This window comes from Tachyglossus aculeatus, chromosome 6 (genome assembly GCF_015852505.1).
Source record: "Tachyglossus aculeatus isolate mTacAcu1 chromosome 6, mTacAcu1.pri, whole genome shotgun sequence".
NCBI lineage: Eukaryota > Metazoa > Chordata > Mammalia > Monotremata > Tachyglossidae > Tachyglossus > Tachyglossus aculeatus.
This window is the reverse complement of record NC_052071.1, coordinates 24,501,895-24,522,682: the sequence shown is the minus strand read 5'-3', so window position 1 is coordinate 24,522,682 and position 20,788 is coordinate 24,501,895. Positions and strand designations below refer to the sequence as shown.

Below are 20,788 nucleotides of genomic sequence, written 5' to 3'. Positions count from 1 at the left end.
TGGAATTCCTAAATCCTCATCCACACTCACTAAATCATCCTGTTCATCTACAATCCCTCCTCAGTGGTCAGAAGCGTTGTCTCCTCTTCTGCAATAACTGCATTCTCTCTCACAAAATCACTGAGTATTTGGCATGAGAGTTAGCTATTTACATTGTAATCCCTAGTGGTATTATGGACGTGTCCCTAGAGAAACAAAATCTTTAGCTTTCAGACTAGGGAAGTGCGTATGAATACTATAAAAGCTTCAATAACTGGCATTTTAGCAAATAAATCCCATAGCTGTGTAGGTATGTCTACTTCCATTTTTAAAGAAAACAGTGAAATGCTAGCCACGCTGGCTGTAAAGCTCAAAGCTCAACACTTAACATATTAAGAACAAGCCAGGATTCACCACAGTCACCTATTATGTTTTTGAAAAATTTAATCATGTCTCAGATACCTGCCCCAAAATAGAACAAGCACACATGGGGCCTATAGCTGACTTTTTTATGTGGATGAACAATAATGAGGAAAGATCATTAATAGAACTCAGCTAGCAGGAAAAGGACCTATCTTGGTTAGCCAAAGAAGGAACACCTATTAGAACTGTGGGAAAAGCAGGCATGAAGAAAAGACACAATGTGACTTCAAGTCATTCAAAAATAGTTGGAAGTATTGTGAAGCTTTTGGGTCTTTAGAGAAACTTTTAATGAACAAGAGTTTGGCAGGACAAGATTCTGATTTCTATTGGTGGTGTCCAGGTTGCTCAAAGACCACAGACATACCCAAGAAACATTGCTTGGGTTCCTAAATTACTCAGAAGGAAGTTAGTGTAAAGCAGGCTTAAAATATTTTAAGTATCTGATTCAATAAGACATTTCTATTCCCATCCACAGAACACCAAAACCCTCCTATTTTACTCCTATTACTCAATTTCTCTCTTCTTAGGCTAGGCAACAGAACCCAATACAACCTGGTGATGACTGACAATCAAAACATTTATAACCTTAAAACCAGGCTACATTCATCATTAGGTCATATATCTGGGAATTGATGCAAATGAGAATGTGGCATTTTGCTGCCAATATTTAAATAGCAGGTACTGCTATTAATTGAATTTCTCTTTTGCAAGAATAAAATACATGGTGAGCATTATGCTAATGACTGTCACAGCATAGATGAACAAGGTATTTCAAACATTCCCCCTGGGAATACTGTTCTCTCATAACAACTTTTTCTTCTTTCCATTCTGGTGAATAGGAAAGGCAAGGAGAGGGAATAAGGACCACCTACTGAGTCTTCTCTTCTTCCATGAGGAAAATACAGCTCACTTACTCCAACAATGAAACCAGCCCATTGAATGACTATGGCCAGAAATAGGTACTAATAAGTTGGCATTATTTTTAATACATTTTCACAGTATGCTCTCCGGTGTTTGAGGGGAACTATTTTGGCTCATGCTATGAATGGGCCCAACAAGATCACATGCCAGTAGGGTGTATAAAATGGTTTCAAAATAAATCAATATGGAATAGATTTGCAATCTTAGGTTTTGCAAATGTTGTGGGGCAGGAGAGGGAAGAGGAGATAGCTCTCCTATTCTTTAGAAGGGAAAGTGAGTTCAGGTTGATGTCTATAGGCCCACGCAGCTTAATTTCATTGCAGTTAGGTGGTAAGACAAAGACAGCTGGGATTTGTGAGAGTAAAATCATCCCACAGCAGAGATGCTGTGACCATATATTTTTTTAAGGGTCTATGAACTGCCCCTAAGGTATGGAAAGAGGTCAAAAGTGCAACCGCTGGAATGCCCAGTGCAGTGCCATTTACTGAGCACTGTGGGGTAACCAAGGAGAGCCTTATTGCTGCCTGCTTCCTCGGGGAAGTGGACAAATCCAAAAAGTGTAATGGAGGGGGTTGATTGGGCTGGGAAATGTGTGCAGCAGAAAGGGTTTATAGTCTCTGGGCCATGTTTCTCAAGAGTTGCTTTTATTCCCCAGTAACACTGCGGTGGATGCCTTCGATGTTCACATTGACACTACAAAGCACATTTGTTATGTAGTCTTTGTTAAAATGGATGAAATATCAAAGTATTTATCTTTTTTTCTCATTCAGAAGTGAGATTGAAAAACCCTATATGAAATATCATAGTGGAATAAAAAGAAAAAAAAAGAGTCAATTTCTCTGGGTGCAAAGTGAAAAAAAAATACAATAAACAAGCCTCCAGATACAAAGGGACCAGTTCCCACAATGATGATTTGTTGTTCAAATTTGCAAATAAAGTTAAGAAGACTTGAAATTATACATTTTCCCGAAAAACCAAAACCTGGCCAACAACAGATCTTTCACATTCTTTTGCGTTCATTACTAAAAAGCCTCAACTACTATGTCATCAGTAGCTTATTCTACAGTTTTTACTTACAAGAATATAGGAGATCTGTCAGGTAACAGAAAGTCGTTCACACTCAGGGAAAAAACAAACTGGAATAATACGAAAACTCATTAGAAAAAGCAGCCACATACCATAATTTCACACTTCTCACTGGACAATGAATGTGGTGCTCATGCTTGGGTTGCTAGGGTAAATTAGACAATCAGGGGTATCTTCCTGTGCTCCAGATCATTAGTATTACTTAAAAAAAAACCCTTGTTATTTTCTAAAACAGTTTCTTTGTGACTTTGGTAAATATCAACTATGCATGTGTTTCATTTTGGAAACTCATAAAGGAGAACATTTGTTAAACACTCAGTGGCATATGAATGTAAATGCAGTGAGATCACTCTGCTAGGAACTATCTATAAGATAGATATCGAATCAAAAAAGTCTCCCTGTACATTTTTCCCAAGATAAAGAGAAAGCTGCACATAACCGACACTCAGTCAATGGCTTAAAGATTTGCATTAGCAAGTAAATCTCTCCCCTCTCAGTTGGTTGGCTGTCTAGACTGGTTCCATACTGGCAGTGAGAAAGTACATGCCGACTTTGGAATAGAGCATCTCCAATGGTTAATATTCCTCCTTTTCTTCTTCCTCTCACTAGACAAGTTGAAAATGGGAGTAGAAAAGACAAAATACAGCACCAGTCTAAACACACTGATTTGTGCATATTGCAGAAAACCATCAGAGACACTTCACTCTTGTCTAATGTGCATATTGAGTTTGCTGCTCCTGTTGGCATTCTGTGCCATTGAAAAATTTATTGAATGTGAACAATGAACCAGAGTAAATATCATTTGAGGGAGGAGGGAGGAAAGGAACAAGTTAAAGGGTTTTTCTCCCTCTCCTTTTTCAGAATTCTTACCTCCCCAAGAAGAAACTAAACCAGTTAAAAAACCACCACCACAAAAAAAAAACCAACCAAACAAACAAAAAAATAAAACCCACACATATAATAGGGCTTGGTCACACAGCATTAAAACAAAGATCCTTCTTCCCAAAAAATAAACAGAAAATACAAAAACAAAAACTATTTGCTCAAGTTAGTCAGTGATGGTATAGTATTTTCAACTGACTGACTATACCCAGCAAGAAAGAGCTGTTGGATAAGATGACTCAACTTTTGACTACAAAATGAATATCCAAGGAGAACGAAGAAAAACAAAAAGTAGGAGTGATCAGGATTAGAGTAAAAAATTGTGTGAATGAAGAAGACAGGCACAAGAAGGAAAAACATTGTAGGGAAAAAAAAGATACCAGAAGGAAAATTACCAAGCTTGGATAATCGATCAATTTGATAAAAATGAATTTTCTAATTCAATGGACAAACCTTTTCTACATCAGTAATTGTAAATTCACTGTCAAGAACACAGGAGTTGTAAACAGCTCACTGATTTGTGGTCAATGAGAGCTATATTCCAGGCTAGTAAACATAAACACTGAACTATTTGCATACTATTTGAACAGAAAATGCTCAAAGTGATTAAACAAACACAGTCTGTAGATTATTTCCCAGCTGACAAGAGTGGAAGCTATCCTAACTTTGGTCTGGCAGAGTAGGTAAAAGCACCAATACATATTTCTACCCTCTGTAAAAGTGGATCCAGGATTTTTTTTTCCTTCCTGCAAGTTCTATTTATCATCCTTTTTTTTTTAATTTAAGTTAGCAGATTTCAGACACACACTCAGCAGATAATAACTGTTTCACCCTGAGATGTGTTCTAGAATAATTAGTGCAGCCCAGAGAGGTTTAAGGGAAAGAGAAAAACACAGTCTTATGTTTTCCCTGTTTCTGCAAAAGACCCAAGCCAATGCCTCCGTGCCCCCCACCAAACCAGAACTATACACAGTTTTCACTGTTTCTGTTCCACCTTCTGTGTGAAATAGTTTAGTGTAGCAATAGTGCTTTGTGCTGGGGAAAGAACAAAACCTCTGCATCTCAGCAGTGGAGAGATTTCTAAGAGTCCTTGGAAGGTCAAAAGGGTAAATTACTGTGTGACTTGTATATAGTCAGAATCTTTCCAACCTGCAACAGGATGTAGGTGAACATATAAAATGTAACGAAGGAAAAAAATATAAATTAAAGAAAATTAGGATTAGAGTGTTTTAGCCTTGGTCTCATTCTTTACACAGCACTGAATGAATCAGATAAAAACAGTTGCAATTTATTTTAAGAATTGAGGAAAAAAGTTTGTCTGTATTGTTCTTACTGTGTTAGGGTTGAGAGAATAGGATATGTTGATAATACCGAGAAGAAAACCAATGGAATAGAATGAACAAATGACCACTCTTCTTATAATTGATGCCATTCCTATAATTGATGTCAATTGCAAATTATTTTAGTATGGGCAATCATCAATAATACAAATATTATGAAAATTTGAAGACTAATCAGCATTGATTTCACAGAAGCAGTAGCACTAACTGCCATTCACAGCCTTTAATCACATTAGAAATGGGCCTTTAAATATGTTTGAAATTCTGCACTGAAAGGTTATACTTCACATAACATTTCACTGCCTTGTACAATTTTTGAAATTCACTTTCTTATGAGGTTGTGAATGGAAGTGTTTCAAAAATAGTCACTTTTTATTTGAGAAAATTCTCTTTTCTATTCTGTAATGCCACTTATTTTCCACAATATTAAAAAAGAAAATGTAAAAAAAAAATAGGAAAGCATTAGGGCTTTAGCCAAAATCTTTCAAACAAGAAAGTTAGACCCAGGAAAATGTTATAAAAGGGATGTAGAAGGTTTTTTTTTTTGGGGGGGGAGGCATTGCATAATGATTAGGACTGACAGACTGCATTACCTCTGGGCTAACGGTTCTCATTTAATGGTATTTGGCTCTTTGGGATACCATAAGTGCTTCAATTTTCTTATTACTGAATGAAAAACATTTTGAATTCCCTCTTTTCCATTTTTAAAACCAGATGCTTCTTCTTTTTTGGGTAGAAAGAAAAATAAAATTTAAGCCAAATCCACATATTTCTTTCCATAAATTTATGTAAATCTGGTGAAGTTTACCTAAATCAAGTAGCTGAAACCAAAGCTGAAATTGGTAAATTACTGTCACTTCTTACAGTAATGGGGAGCATGGTTCCTTTTCCAAAGATCTAGGATTGCTTTAAGAGTTTTCTTCAAAACTAATTTAACTCTAATCATGATGCTATTTATAAAGTGAATGTTAGTCAAAAAAAAAAAAGGAAAATTGGACAGAGACTTTGTTGGCCAAAGAAGGAAATGTTGAAAGAGACTTTGATGTCACTGTTTCTTAGAGAATAAGCAGCATTTGGCAGTACAAAAAGCAATAAGCAGAGAAGGATTTTGTAAAATGAAGAATAAATCAAAAGGATTCAAAGAAAATCTTTGGCTTTTAGTAACAATGTTCCATTACTGATTTCTAGGGATGATCAAGATTATTCTCAATTATTCCTGATTTGTACTTAAATCTTTCTGAGCTGAGCAAGTTGATTTTGCATTTTTTTTCAGAGTTGAGTGAATATTATGAGAATGAGGGGATATGTTGAACTTTCACTTTTCCTAGCAATAAGTGGGTTTCTGATAAGTACAAATTTTCAAGTCAAAGAAGTAGATAATTTACATGTGTTAGATTTTTCTGAATTGGTTTGGTAAACAAGAGATTTAGAGGTCACCTGAACTCATAACCATATCATCACCAGTGGTATTGAGCACTTACTCTGTGCAGATCACTATACTAAGCGCTTACAATGCAACCAAGTTGGTAGAAACATTCCCTGCCTAATATGAATACTCATCCAAAATAGATTATACCATTATTCCAAATTCAGCCTTCAGGATTTTCAGAAGAGGAGGAAACAGTTTAGGTCCAACATAGAGAAGCTGATATTCTGAGCAGAATTCCTCCGAACTATAAATCTCCTCTGAGCACATTCAGCATTATGGCTATTGTTGTCTTATCAATGGCTTAAGAATCATTTTGACTGGGGGATTAGCTGAGTGTTTCGCTGACTTAAAAGTGAAATAGGGCTGCAAGTGTCTAACAAGATATACAGTGGGATCTTGCTAATTCACACTAATGACTGGGCAGCCCTTTTAGAACTGAGAAATTTTCTGAAAGCTTGAAAGGCAATGTACGTGAACTAGAGACAAGTTTGCTCCTAGAACTTGTTAATTTACATCCCAAAGATAGGCAATAAATCCCAATTCTGTGGCTTCAGTTTTAATTGGAATATAGATTCAAACTTAAAAACACAAAACTCAAGCACAAAGCAAAAAGCAGTTTCACTTTCACAAGTAAGACTTGCATAAAGCCTCATCTTCCAAACAAAACTATACTGCTGGCGATTAGGGGAATGTTTTTAGTTTTTCCATTCAAGAGATCTAACAAGCAGGACCTAAAAGTGTTTTCAAGTTACCCATAGGCTTAGCATAATGCAATTGTTTAATAAACACCACAATTATTATAAATCAATAAATCACATCCCTGCCTGCCATTTGCCCTTACCCTTGACCCTACCACCATTACTATCTCCTTCACTAAGCCAGAGCAAAGCTATTACAGCAACTTAGCTCCTACTTCCTCCACAGCCAGACTTAGGCCAGGGATCAGTACCAACACTTCTTCCCCGTGGCTATCAGAGAAGCAGCATGGCTCAGTGGAAAGAGCATGGATTTTGGAGTCAGAGATCATGGGTTCAAGTCCTAGACCACCAATTGTTAGCTGTGTGACTGTGGGCAAGTCACTTAACTTCTCTGTGCCTGTTACCTCATCTGGAAAAGGGGATTAAGACTGTGAGCCCCCCTGTGGGACAACCTGGTCATCTTGTAACCTCCCCAGCACTTAGAACAATGCTTTGCACATAGTAAGCACTTAATAAATTTGTTATTATTATTATTATTATATCCTGATGTTTCTGGACCATCAGCCATAAACCTCCTGCTTCTCTCTTCTCTTCTTCACTACTCTTACTGGGAATATCTACTGAGAATATCCTCAGGGGGCAAGGTTTCTGACCAGATGACCTGTTGGGGCATCTCCCAGGATGAGCAAACCCAGAAAGAATCCTGAATATGAACCGGCTAACAAGGGCAGCGAGGACCACAGTGGCTATTGAGGCTGCTCCATTATGGCCCAATTGCCAAACTCTGGAGTTCTGCTGTGGTCATTTAGGCCATAAATGGGTCCTTGAGTAAAAAATAAAAATAAAAATAAAAACCAAACACCCCATTGTCTTTTGAATGTGTTTCTCTCTTAACTTTGCTGCTCCCCAAGTCTCCGCAGCAATTCAACAGGCAGGTTCGAGAGAATATGAGTGACAGTGCGCAAATCACTGCATCAAAATCAATTCCTTCACCCCCAAATCTCTGTGACTAGGCCTAAGCACATCGTGTTACCAAGAGAATTCCAATCCTCTTCCTCCTCCACTTTTCAAGAGAAGCAGCATGTCTCAATGGAAAAAGCCCAGGCTTGGGAGTCAGAGGTCATGGGTTCAAATCCCAGCTCCACCACTTGTCACCTGTGTGACTTTGGGCAAGTCACTTAACTTCTCTGTGCTTCAGTTACCTCATCTGTAAATGGGGGTTAAGACTTTGAGCCCCCTATGGGACAACCTGATCACCTTGTAACCTCCCCAGTGCTTAGAACAGTGCTTTGCACATAGTAAGCACTTAATAAATGCCATTATTATTATTATTATTATTATTATTATTATTATTATTATTATCATTTTCTCCCCAAAGCAACTGCTCTCTGGGAGCTGTCCCTGCTCAATCAGGGGTGATACAGAGATTTAATTCGACTTCAGAGATTTACATACATGCATAAGTATATTAATCCTGGTCTCATCCTTCAAGTGAACCAAGGGTACTTAATTTTTAAGACAACTCCTGGATTGCAGACATGAGATCCTCAATTTTTGCTCATTCATGCTACCCATTCAGACACCTCCTTTGACTTCTCTGTTTTTAGTTTAACATATGTAAAGTACAAAGCAAATCCTCTCCCCTCACCTTAATGCAAGTTGTGATAGTAAAGCTATTAACAAAATAGAAGTTGAGGTATTTTGAGTTGTGCGAAGTAAACTGCATTATAAATTGATGCCTAAATTATAATTATCAGAAAAATAAATTGAAAGATAAATCATGTGTTTTGAAAGCACACCTTTATTCATCATTCATTTATAGTTTACCGAAATCATAGGTGGTCATTTTTTCACCTATGCGTCCTAAATCAAAATTGGTCTTACCTATACTGTGAAATCATCTTTCACTTCTCTCATACAAGTCACATGTAGTTAAGAGAACTACATGCTGGAAACAGAAGTGCCAGATCAAACTATCCAGAAACATCTCAAGAATACAGGGAAGTAGAAGGAAATAGAACAGAAGGAGAAGGAGGAAGGAAGGGGAAAAAAGGAGGGTACTGAATTCGCAAACCATGCTCTATTTGAAAGGCAGGGACATATGCCACGTCTACAAAGTATCTATATTGAGGTCCATAACTTGTTTTTTTTTAATGGTATTTGTTAAGTGCCTAGTATGTGCACTGTACTAAGCATTGGGGTATGCACAAGCTAATCAGGTTGGACATAGTCCATGTCCTATACAGAGCCCACAGTGTTACTCCCCATTTTACAGATGAGGTAAAATGAGGCACAGAGGAATGAAGTGACTTGCCCAAGGTAACACAGCAGACAAGTGGCAGAGCCCGAATTAGAACCCAGGTCCTTCTGGCTCCCAGGCTCGTGCTGTATCCACTATGCCAAACTGCTTCTCCTCCCTCTGATTCTAAAGTTTCAACAGCGTTCAGTTTTGCCCATTCCCAGAGAGACAGCACAAAGTTGAAGCAAGCTTCCTGCTTGATGAGAAATTTGATTGTGGAGGAAAAAAAAAGCAAACCAGTTGAAAAGGACAAAGAACCAAGACATAATAAATCTCTCTTTAAAAACAGCATTGTGCTATTTCAATCAATAGATTTACAAAAGAAAAATAATCCAAGTACAGACTATTTAAGACGTGGTTAACTTCAGCATTGTGAAGGTGTTGTAGTGTCTGATCACTGCAGAATAATAATTCAGAGAAAAAACAACAACCTCATGACATTTTTTCCTATGTAGTGTAGAAAATCAACTCAAGCTTCTTGTTCCCTTGAGTAGACGTATGACAAAATAATTTTGCTCTAATTAAAAATAGAGATAGACGGAAGGAAAAACACAAGTAGTGTAACTTTGGGTGCACTACCAAATCTTAACATGTCTCTCAGGATCCCCTGTTTAAGAACCATGTGAAAGCTTATGTTTTCTGAAAAATAATAATAATAATGATAGTTTTTGTTAGGCACTTACTATGTGCCAAGCATTGTTCTAAGTGCTGGGGTGTATACAAGTTAATCAGGTTGTCTCCAGTGGGGCTCACAGTCTTAATCCCCATTTTACAGATGAGGTAACTGAGGCACAGAGAAGTTAAGTGATTTGCCCAAAATCACACAGCTGACAAGTGGTGGAGGTGGGATTAGAACCCACAATCTCTGACTCCTAAACCTGTGCTCTTTCCACTAAGCCACGCTGCTTCTCTAAAAGATGCATTATAAATTGCAAGAATTTCTAAGGCTTTGCAGTTATGTTTCCTTTCAAGTTAAAACCTATTTAGGCAGATACACTGCCTCAACAAATCTATAGAACTACTGATAATGATGAAGTAGAGCTTTCCACTGGCATGAGATGTTTTGTTCATTAGAGTGGATCAGTGAATTTCCTCAAAATGAACCAAGTTGTCCAAGTGTCATTTTCCCTGATGATACAGAACATAGTGACCTTAGGAAAAGAGAAACAAAGAAGAAATACAATTGAACTGGAAAAAAAATCTTGTTTGCCCTGAACTTGGAAAATTCAGTCAAAAATAAAAAAAAACACTAGAGTTAAATTTACTTCAGTAGAACACAGAAGAGATATAGCAAGGCCAGGGGATGGTTGAATGATGCTCAAACTATTAATTAATAGCATTTACTGAGTACTTTACTACACTGGAGTAACCCAAAAAGTGATCAGAGCAGTATTAAGCTTAATAAATGTCATTACTATTATTATTATTAAGGATAACAATTAGTGTTCAAAAGGAAAAAAAAAATACAAATAGTTCAAGTAAAAAGCAGTATTTTGGTGGTTTTCCTTTTCCATATTTATGGCCTATTAGAAGTTGCCATAAAGAGGAAGACATACAGTATGGCCCCCAAAATCCTACTTTAAAAATTTTCCTATCCTGAAGGAATTATATTGCTCTATTTAGTAGATAATAAAGCACAATCTAGGGGGGAAAAAAGGCAAAAAGAATTGACAAAGTCAAGCTCTAGGGAAAACTACCATTCAAAGCTGCTGGTGAGTGCAGTCCATCTCCTCAGAACCCAACACATCCGAAAGACAGAAACAATTTAAGCCACTATCCAATAGAAAATCTATTTTTAATCTCGAGTGCCACTTGAAGTTGAGGTCATTGTAATTCTCTTTTATAAAACAGCACAATGCAAGAGACAGAGAGACAAAAGCACTCAGGATTTTTATCATGTCTGTAGATGAAGAGCAATTGTTCTTCCTGCAGTACCAGTCTCGTGTCGAAATCAATTCTCTTAGCCCCATAAGCAGGACATGACACCAATACCTTGGGAAGAGACTTTCCAAGAGAAAAAAAATCCGTAAAGAGGAGACAAACTGTAACCAAAGTGCTTCCATATTAAAAAAAAAAAATAGTACAGCACAGTTGGAACTGGAGAACAGAAAAAAAAATGAATTGAATGCTTCAAGGAACTTGCTGATACTTCTAAAGACCACTTGCTTCCGCTGCTGCTAATGAGGGCTAGTAAGAGATGTATAGCTACTAAGTAGCAATAACAGATCCACTCTTGTGTTAGATTTCCAAGACTAGATATACTATACATTTATGCACTGCCCTAATCATGTTCAGACTGGAGAGATGCAGCAACCACTGCTTCCGGCTCTTCTACACTAGTCTTTTAAAGCAATAGAACAAATGAGTCTGTGAGGCAATTTAATGCCTCAACCTCCATTTCCTTTAAAAAATGAAAAAAACCCACAAAAACATTTTTTAAACTTATAAGAACTGTTATAAATGCGTTTCATCTGTGCAGAATTGCTTAGTGAAGCCAAAAATATGAAACTACATTAATGAGATGTATACATTATATGAAATACCAGTAAAGTAAGACCATGTAATAAAAATAATCCTATGACAACAGAGATATCTAAAATTCTTCAATCATATCAATACCTTCTAGAATAATTAAGGTTTTTTGATAACTGGCCAAATGTCAAACTCTATGAAAATCATTCCAACTAGACATTTTTGTGCTTATCAGTTCAAGCACAGTTCAATGAATCCATTTTTAAAAACAGTTCTACCTGGTTTTTTTTTTGAGTAAAGCATGCAATTATTAACATATTTTCCATTGATCTCTGCTCCAAATTGAGCTCTTCTTTGGAGTCTCATGACTATTTTCACTTTCTTTAAAATGAATATATGAGCTCAAACCCACTTTTCACAGTTGTAAATGTTCCATGTAAATGGCCTTGAGTACATACAAACAATAGTCTAAAATGTCCTTAAGGATTCTTTTACTGAGAAATTCACCTTTTAATTTAATAATTTTTAAATGTATGTTGGGGTAAAAGTTGAAATATGCAAGAAAAGAAACTCCTACTATAACTGTGAAGGGTTTAAGCAGCTGAGAAGTGTTCAAACCAATGTACTGGGAAATATGAGTGCATAGAATATAATTTTCTCTTTAGTAAAATGGCAAGAATATCCCTAATTTGGACAAAATATGCATCTGCATTTTCAATGACTCTAGCCACCCAAATATGGGGAGAAACAAAAAAGTTGCTAGATAAAAAATGAAAGCTATGCCCTAAGGACATAGGTGGAGACATATCTGCCACTGGACTTCATTAGTAAAGGAATGTGATATTAAATAAGGAGGATCCTGCATTCTGTTAGCTGAGAATACATTTCCTATAGTAGCACCAACACTGAGGACCTATTGGATCCAACCTGCTTTAAAATTCCTGTTGTGAACAGACATAAATTGAAACAAAAAAATTCTACATTTTGCCTTACTTTTGCCGAGGTTCTAAGCTTATGGAGAGAAAGACATTTCTTTAATCAAGAAGCCCTATTTTTTCACTATAGTTCATTCATAGTTTGTGAATACTAGGCATCTGAAACTCTCCTTTCCTTAGTATATTGATATTATAGCTCAGGATAAAAACTGAAGTGTGGCAAATTCTGTTGTTACACCATTTTCCAGACTTTTAACTATGATATGGTGCATAACTCATTAGTTCAACCTGAAGAGACTGCACCAACCTTCATAAAGACAACCCCTTTCAGCAGGCAATAATAAAATAGTATCATACAGGAGGTGAAAAACAGGATTTTTGTGCAGAACAACCCCTTACAAAACTGGTTTCCCTTACTGGAAGGGAAAAGAGCATCTATCTCTTGATGATAATTGTCATTTTTTTATTGTTAGCATAAACCCTTGAAATAGAGATAAAATATTCTTGGCATTTTCAGAAAAAATAAATGTTTAACACTGCTTTTATGATAAAGATAATCTGATATTTACAATGCAAACATTTATCAATATTCACATGGCTAAGCAAATAGTTCTGCCCCTTTGGGGAGCATTATTCATAACAAACAACACATATCTTAATAGTGAGTCCCACCTTTCAGAAACCAGTTTATATTTTTATAGCCTGCACTTACATTCCATTTATGGAAGATGCTTTTGTTCAGCAGCTAGCCTGTTAAAACTCCCTCTCCAAACATTTTCAATAGCAGAGCAGATTGACATACTGAAAATATACGTTCTAAAAACCCTGTACCTGAAAACTAGCCAAAACACTTCAGGAGATGCCCAACAAAGCATGGACCATCAAATAACCACAGCAGTAAAAGTAACCAAACCTTCTGCATGATCTAGAAAAGGAGCTGCCTTCAGTGGCCAAAAAAAGAAAAAAAAAGAAAAAATGATCCTTCAAAAAGATCCACCAAGTATATGAGTCTGCAGAAAGGGGATTAGCATGTTTTCCTTATCAACTCACCACTGGAGAAGAATCAAAGCATTTTGGCCATGACTTAAAATGAGATCCTTCCCCACTGCCTAGTTGAAAAAGCCTGGGCTTATTAGTCAGAAGGACTTGGATTCTTATCTTGTCCCTGCCATTCATCTGCTGTGTGGTCTTGAGCAAGTCACTTAACTTCTCTGTGACTCAGTTACTTCATCTGTAAAGTGGGAATTCATATTGTGAGCCCCCTGTGGGACATGGACTGTGTCCAACCTGATTAGCTTGTATCTACCCAATAGCTTAGTATAGTGCCTGGCACATAGTAAGCATTTAAACCAATACCAAAAAAAAAAAATAAGGCAGAAATGTGGAGAAGTGTCTTGAAATTAATGAGCCATGGTTGATCTCATAACTACTAATGAATCATCTCAGTTGAGGGGAATTTTCCCTTAGGACAGCAGGGTCATCAAGTTTACTGATCTGCCTTGGTCCGGAGTTGAGGATGTTATATTCTGAGTGGGGCTACTGTTCATACCCTTTCAAGCTGCACGTAAAATAAAAAGCAAAATGGCCAAATCCAGCTGGAAAGTATCCCAAAATAAAACTCTTTTAAGAACTCTCAGGATAAAGCAAAACAAAATGCATTCAGTGAGAACAGAAATAGATCTAAACAAAGTTTACTCGGAAGAAGCTTATTTAGTTAAATGAACAAATCCAAAGTGTTGCATCTTGAAACAGAATGTAAATGAAATAGGAACCTGGGAAACAGAATGAGCACTAAAAGTGAAACCATAATTATTAAACAAGAAAATGCATAATTTTGAGTTCTTCTAAAAGGCCTCTTTAGAATTGTGTAACTAAATTGATTTTAAGCTGTTTTTCATGAGAAGAAGGAAACATATTCTTCTCCATTTCTTAGCGCAATTGTATTTTGGGGAGAAAAATGACTAAACTTTAATTCAATTTCAGTTCTAGAATGAGTTGTCAGGAATCTTTTCCCAGGCAGTGCTAATGGTTATATTAAGAAACACTGAATATAATGATTCACTTTTGCACTGTCAAATATCTCTGCACCTGCTTTCACTAATTGTTAGCCAAAAATGCATTTAGCTATATCAAATAACAGCAGCCCTTAGACCCTTTCCAAGCTTTTTACAAGTAAGTACCTCACCCAAAGAGGAGGTCTCGATTTCCAGATGAAATCTCCAAATTCAACTTATAGGATACCATATCTCCTCCTTCTTGAAGTAAGACCATTTTGAAGGCAGATTCTCCAATAGTTCATTGCAGCAGTCCAGTTTTAACCCTGAGCTAATGAATGGAAGTTATCGTCTCTAAACAAAGAATTGACATGTTAGTTGTCATGGTTTTCAAACATCACATCATACATTAAAATGAATATGCTGAATGTCCTATAGCTCTGAATATGCACCTATGGGCCCTTTAAGTTCTTAAATGATGAAGCTTTTGACTGCTAAGGTATTGATTAAGTAATTTATAATTGAAATTCTATTGCTCAAAAACCCCTCTAATGTCAGATGATGTACTATTAGTCAGAGTAAAGCTTAAAAAATAAGTCATCAGAGTCCACTTCAATCTCTGCATGATAATAAAGGATTATTATGTGCAGTAACCTATTTATGAAAAGGAAACAGTGTGCTTCTTTCAGACTCCATCAATTGCTTTAATAAGGAACTGAAAAGACTGGCCTATTTTATATGCAGATCACCATCCCAGTTGCATAAGGATTTACAATAGACCAAACAAAACTGTTTTTGTTGTAAATAAGGGCTGTTTGTTTAAATCACACAATAATGTTTGCATCTAAGAAATATTTCCAGAAAAATAAGTGTTTATAAAGATGTTATATGTACCTGATTAATTAAAATCACTTAAAGTCCTTCCCAACCCCTCCCCCAAAATCTAGTTAGGTAAACTTTTCTGGAATTATATACGTAAAGTTGAAATAATTCAAGTAGCATGAGCACAAAGGAATGACTGAAGGGAAAAAAAGAGATATAAGTTGCTTCTCTGGGCTTATTGTCCTATTAGAAAATAAAAGAGGATTATTGTACAGCACCCTTTGCAAATTTAACAAAATTGAGCAGATTTCTTAAAGTGGGAAAGTGCAATACTAATTATCCTCTATTTAAAGAAAGACACGCAAGTATTCCGATTTTAAAATACTGACGGTAATAAGGGAAATGAGGTAGGTAACTCTTCTGCATTCCCTGGACAAAAAAAAAACAAAAAAAACAAATACCAAAAAACACCGAACAACTTACATGGAATTTCTGGAAACCCAAATTCGAATCCTACTTTTGAAATCTCTCTAGGATATGGTTAAATGGGTTCAAATAAATACGTATTAAATGAGGTGTCTGGCGGCCTCTGCTGGTGCACGAGCTTAAAAAAGAGTTTGCAATAAGAAAAAAAAAATCATAATTTCAATTAACAAGTTAGAAACAGACTCTCATCAAATGTATAAAAATAACTAATTTAATGCCAAAAATATTACAAGTTATGTAATGGTCTCCTAATTAGGAAAATAATCTAAAACCACGGAACTTTACTGAGCCGTGTTAGTGTTGCAATGTAACGATTTAGGGCAGGATATTAATGTTCAATTCACTATATCATGTTAAATATCTTTTATTAATAAACGATTAATCCCAACTGAGGCAATATATTGCCTGTAGTCCATTTCCAAATCCCTTCAGTTGACTTCAATGGATCACTGAAAACAAACCCAGAGGAAAAGAAATATTTTACAGTTAAATCTATCAAGTCCTAGAACTAGACTCATTTAATGAAGGGTTGGTTCATCTATAAATCAAGCAAACTCTCCTTTGATTTAATGCATCTGACATATAGATCTATTTTACACTTTTTTAATTTCAAAAATACAACACATTAAAATATGTTCAATTTATCAAAGCTAAAAGCAACATTTAAGTAATGTACTTAAAGTGCAAAGGCACTTTAACACAAAAAAAGTGACGCCCAGTGGCTATACTGTGTAACCAAAATGAAAATACTGTATATTATTATTTACAAAAAAAATTAAAAAAGGTTCAGTCCAAAAAGATCTTTGGAGATCTTCTAATAGTACATGAAGTAGTCACCTTCATTAAAAAAAAAAAAAAACTATCCCTTTCTCTCCCTAACTAATTGACCCCACTTTTAACTCCAAATTCCCAATCCTTCCCCACCCCCTGCAAAAACAAAAAAAATTACGCAAAATTCATTGTAGAAACATTCATCATGTACATTGATAGTTACTGGGGAGGGGAAAAACAAAGAAATAATTTAAAGAAACTTTGCCAAAGCAATCGTATTGCTTTACTTACTAACTAAAATAACTAAAATAATTTTCAAAGGTTCCATGTTAGCACAGGGAATTAAAAAAAACAAAAAACAAAAAGCAAGTATAATGGATCGTGATTATTCACGTTTCCGTAACTCTGAAGTGAATTCAAGTTTTATGCAATAGGTTTTTAATTATTTTTCCTTCACAGCTGACTAATTGCAGTTTGTTTTTCCAGAACTTCGAGGTAGTCTGGTTCTGTTTGCAGTTTTCCTTGGAGTAAAGGGTGTTCAGGTTTTGACTGTTCTGCAAAGTATTTTCTGGGAGTTCCGTATAAAACAGTTTTATTTATTCTGTCTTGATTTTGGCGCCTGGATTCATACGAAGGTATGAACTGCCTCTTCGGTAAGGTGCAAAAGTTATAGTGGAGCACTCCACCACTGGGAAGTTCCTTGACTCTTTCTGCGATGTTCTGATACAGCAACTCTGGTTCTCTGGGCGAGGACGGCTTTTCCAGTAATTCGGATGCGCTTATCGTATAAGCAAGAGCGACCGGCTCTTCCTTTTTGGGGTCCAGATTACTATAACTGAATTCCTGAAGGTTTCTGTAGTAGGCCACTGGATCCCCTTCTTTTTGCATGTAGATAGGATTTTGGCACATCTGCCCCACAGGAGGGGGGATGTAATTGTAAACATGTCCTTCACCTTTGTCGTGGGTCTCTGTGTTGTAAGAGCCATACTGCAGTTGAAAGGAACTCACGTCTAAGTTGTTTGCGCTACTGGGGGCGTTCTGCACCCCCTTTCGCCGCTTGAGGACAAAGACGAACAAGCCGGCTCCAAAACAGACCGACAAGATGAAGACAACCAGCAACCCCAAAATCAAGACGGAGAGCGGGACTTCGGTGTGTATGTCTGGGTACGAACTGGGAGACACGCTAAGAGAATGGGGCACGTCCGTGTTCTGGTTCATGGATAAAACAGTAGCATCTGACAAACCGGGGTCTTCCGGACAGATGGCCTCCCGCCCCAGGAATTTCAAAATCTCCCCCGCGTGCCTGGCTGGAGATTCACAGGTCACTTCGTTGATGATGACCGGGGAGTTGGCGTGTTCCGTCCAGTCCTTCAGCCCCATGATGTCGCACGTGCAGTCCCACGGGTTCTCCTGGAGATCGATTTGAATGAAGGCAGGGAGTTGGTCTAGCACCCCTTTGACAGGCAGATGGGAGAAGTGGTTGTTTCTCAGGTTCAGTCTTGTCAGGACCGTGCCTCCAAACACGTGGTCGGGCAATGACCTCAGCAAGTTGTTGTTCAGAAACAAGAGCTGGAGGTTACTCAAGGCGTCAAAGGTTCGTGGCTGGATTTCCTTGATGACATTGTACTCTAAGTAAAGGTACTGCAAACTCTGCAGGCCCTTAAACATGGAAGGGGACAAACTTTCAAGGTAATTGCCGTTCAAATAAAGTCTGCGTAAACTGGTGAGGTTTGTAAAGGCACCTTCCTGGATGACCGCGATCCGGTTGTTTCCTAAGTGCAGGAGGTCCAAAGAACTGTATTCTACGAGATCGTTCTTATAAACAATTTGTAGGTAGTTACCGGTAAGATAGAGTTTCTTTGGACTGGTAGGTTTGGGGCGAAGATCTGAAATATTCGAGAATTTCCTCTCTTGACAGTTGACATTTAACCCGTTGTCTGAGCTTTGTGAAGTGCAGATGCAACTACTTGGGCAGGTGAGTGGAACGGGTGACTTGGTCTGGTAGACCATGATAGGCCCAAAACTCTGCCGGTCCTTGGAGACGGTGACCCGAGGGGTCGGGCGGTTCCTCGTTTTGGGTGGACGGCTGGCTTTCGGAGCCCTAGTTGGGGTCAGGGCCGGGTTACCTGTGGGCGACATCCTCTGGATGTGGGAATCGGAAAAGGAAGGATGGTTTCCCCTCTGACCGGAGTCACCGACGCTTTTCCTGGGGCAGAGGTCCTGCCTGGTCAGCTGGGTCACGTCTTTGCCGTGCAGCCGAAATGGGGTCTCGCAGACGATCTCCCCCACAAAGACGGTGATAGTGTCTAGCCAGGCCTTCAGAGGCAGGAGATCACAAGTACAGTTCCAGGGATTTTCTTCTAGCTGGATCTCCATGATCCCGCCGATGTGCTCCAGGACGCCGGCAAAGGGCATCATTTTCAGCCTGTTCCCCCTCAGGTCTAAGTGGGTCAGCAGAACGAAGCGAAACACGTTATTGGGGAGAGACAGCAGGAGGTTGTCATTAAGGATGAGGACTTTCAGTTTATTTAGTTTGCTGAAAGCTCCCGCCTCGATGGCGCTGATGTAATTGTAATCTGCTTGGAGGTACTCTAAACTGTCTAAGCCCAGAAACGTGTCCTCTCTCAAAACTTCCAGCTTGTTGTTGTTGAGGTGCAGCCTCTTGAGGGTTTTGAGCCCACTGAACGCCCCGGTTCTGATCTCCTGCAGCTCGTTATTTCCCAGATGGAGAGTCACGGCGTTGGAATAATTGACGAACTCATTCGGATGGAGCCTGGTCAGTAAGTTCCCATTGAGGAAAAGCTGATAGATGCGGTACTGGGGGGGCTGGAGCAGGCTCACGGTTGTAAATCCTTTGTTTTCGCAATTGATATTCAGCACGTTTTCCTTCTCTTCGCACAGGCAGCGGATCTTGCAAATGTCTTTGGCAGTTTTGCGGCACTCTGTCTGGGAGATCCCGGCCACGGTTAACACACTGAGCAACCAAACACCGTTCAGCATTTTTAGACACCGTAGATCCCAGCTCCGGTACCTACAGTCAAGCCTTAAGAAGCGGGAGGGCCAAAGGGGAAGGGGCAGGAAATTGGGTCGGGGGGAGAGGGTGGAGACAAACAAAGAGCCGATTAAAATGGCCAGGACAGTGGGGTGGGGGAAGGAGGAGCATCAGACCACATGAGAAACGATCCTTTTCGAATCTGAGCCCCTCTCTAACCGCCCCCCCCCCAAAACCAACAACACATTTACATGCAGCATCTTATCCCCCTTTCCCCACCTGCGAAGGGGTCATTACTAACCCAGTTCTCTTACTAAATCTGCCCCTCTCCATCACTCGCCCCCCCCCCGAGGGGCAGCTCGCCTGTCTCGCAGCAGAAATAGCTTCACTTTTCTTTTTCTTTTGTTTTTTTTTTCCCTGCGCAGAGACGGGTGGGGGGGAAGGGGGAAGGGGAGGATCAAATTCAAGACTCCGAAGGGGGGGAAAAAAAGGGTTGGGGGAGGTGGTGGGTTTAGGATGCGGAACTCACACATCAGGAGAACATGAGACTCCGGTCCTTTGCGGTCTTCTGGGAGTTTAGCATCTTGTGTGCTAAGACGGAGAGGTGGACGAGGGGGGTTGCAGGGGAGGGGGAGGATGGCAAGCGGGCTGTTCTTCCTAGAGGGTTGATTGTGTGTGTGTGTGTGTGTGTGTGTGTGTGTGTGTGTGTGCGTGTGCGTGTGTGTCTGTGTGCAAGCACCCTTGCTGCAGAAATAGAAGTCCTCCTGGGAAAGAGAGGGGGAGTGGAGAGAAGTTTGGCCACCCTTTGGGTCTCTGCGAGAGAGGCGGGGGGGAAAGAAAGGGAGAGAGAGAGAGAGAGAGAGAGAGAGAGAGAGAGAGAGAGAGAGAGAGAGAGAGAGAGAGAGAGAGAGAGAGAGAGAGAGAGAGAGACGGGGATACAGAGAGAGAGGATGGGGAAGTGTGTGTGTGTGTGTGTGTGTGTGTGTGTGTGCTGGCGAGGGGAGCGCAGCGTATCGCAGATGGTGTGAGGCCTCTGATGCCGCTCCAAGGCTGGCTGGGATCTCCGTCCCCGATGTCCTGTCCGTCCGTCCCCGCCGGCCGGGCGCCGAGCAGTTTGGATGGGCAAAGGCTTATGCAGCTCCCTTGGACCAAACTGGGGCTGACGTCACACCCTGGGAGGATGCGGGGCAGCACCAGGACCAGCAGCAGCAGGAGCAGGAGGGGGAGGAGGAGGGGGAGGAGGGGGAGGAGGGGAAGGA

General features: G+C 39.1%; 1 protein-coding gene across 2 annotated transcripts; it reads right to left on the bottom strand.

The window, feature by feature from the left end:
* Positions 1-16,007: 16,007 nt before the first annotated feature.
* On the bottom strand, positions 16,008-20,406 carry SLITRK2 (SLIT and NTRK like family member 2). 2 transcript variants are annotated; one of them, XM_038748058.1, is made up of 2 exons: positions 20,059-20,406; positions 16,008-19,580 (listed from the first exon to the last, which is right to left on the bottom strand). In XM_038748058.1, the coding sequence occupies exon 2, from the start codon at positions 19,535-19,537 to the stop codon at positions 16,991-16,993; it is 2,547 nt and encodes an 848-aa protein (XP_038603986.1). In that variant the 5' UTR covers positions 19,538-19,580; positions 20,059-20,406; the 3' UTR covers positions 16,008-16,990. The 2 variants fall into 2 exon arrangements, with proteins under 2 accessions (XP_038603986.1, XP_038603988.1); XM_038748060.1 differs by having other exon boundaries at positions 16,008-19,568.
* Positions 20,407-20,788: the final 382 nt, after the last annotated feature.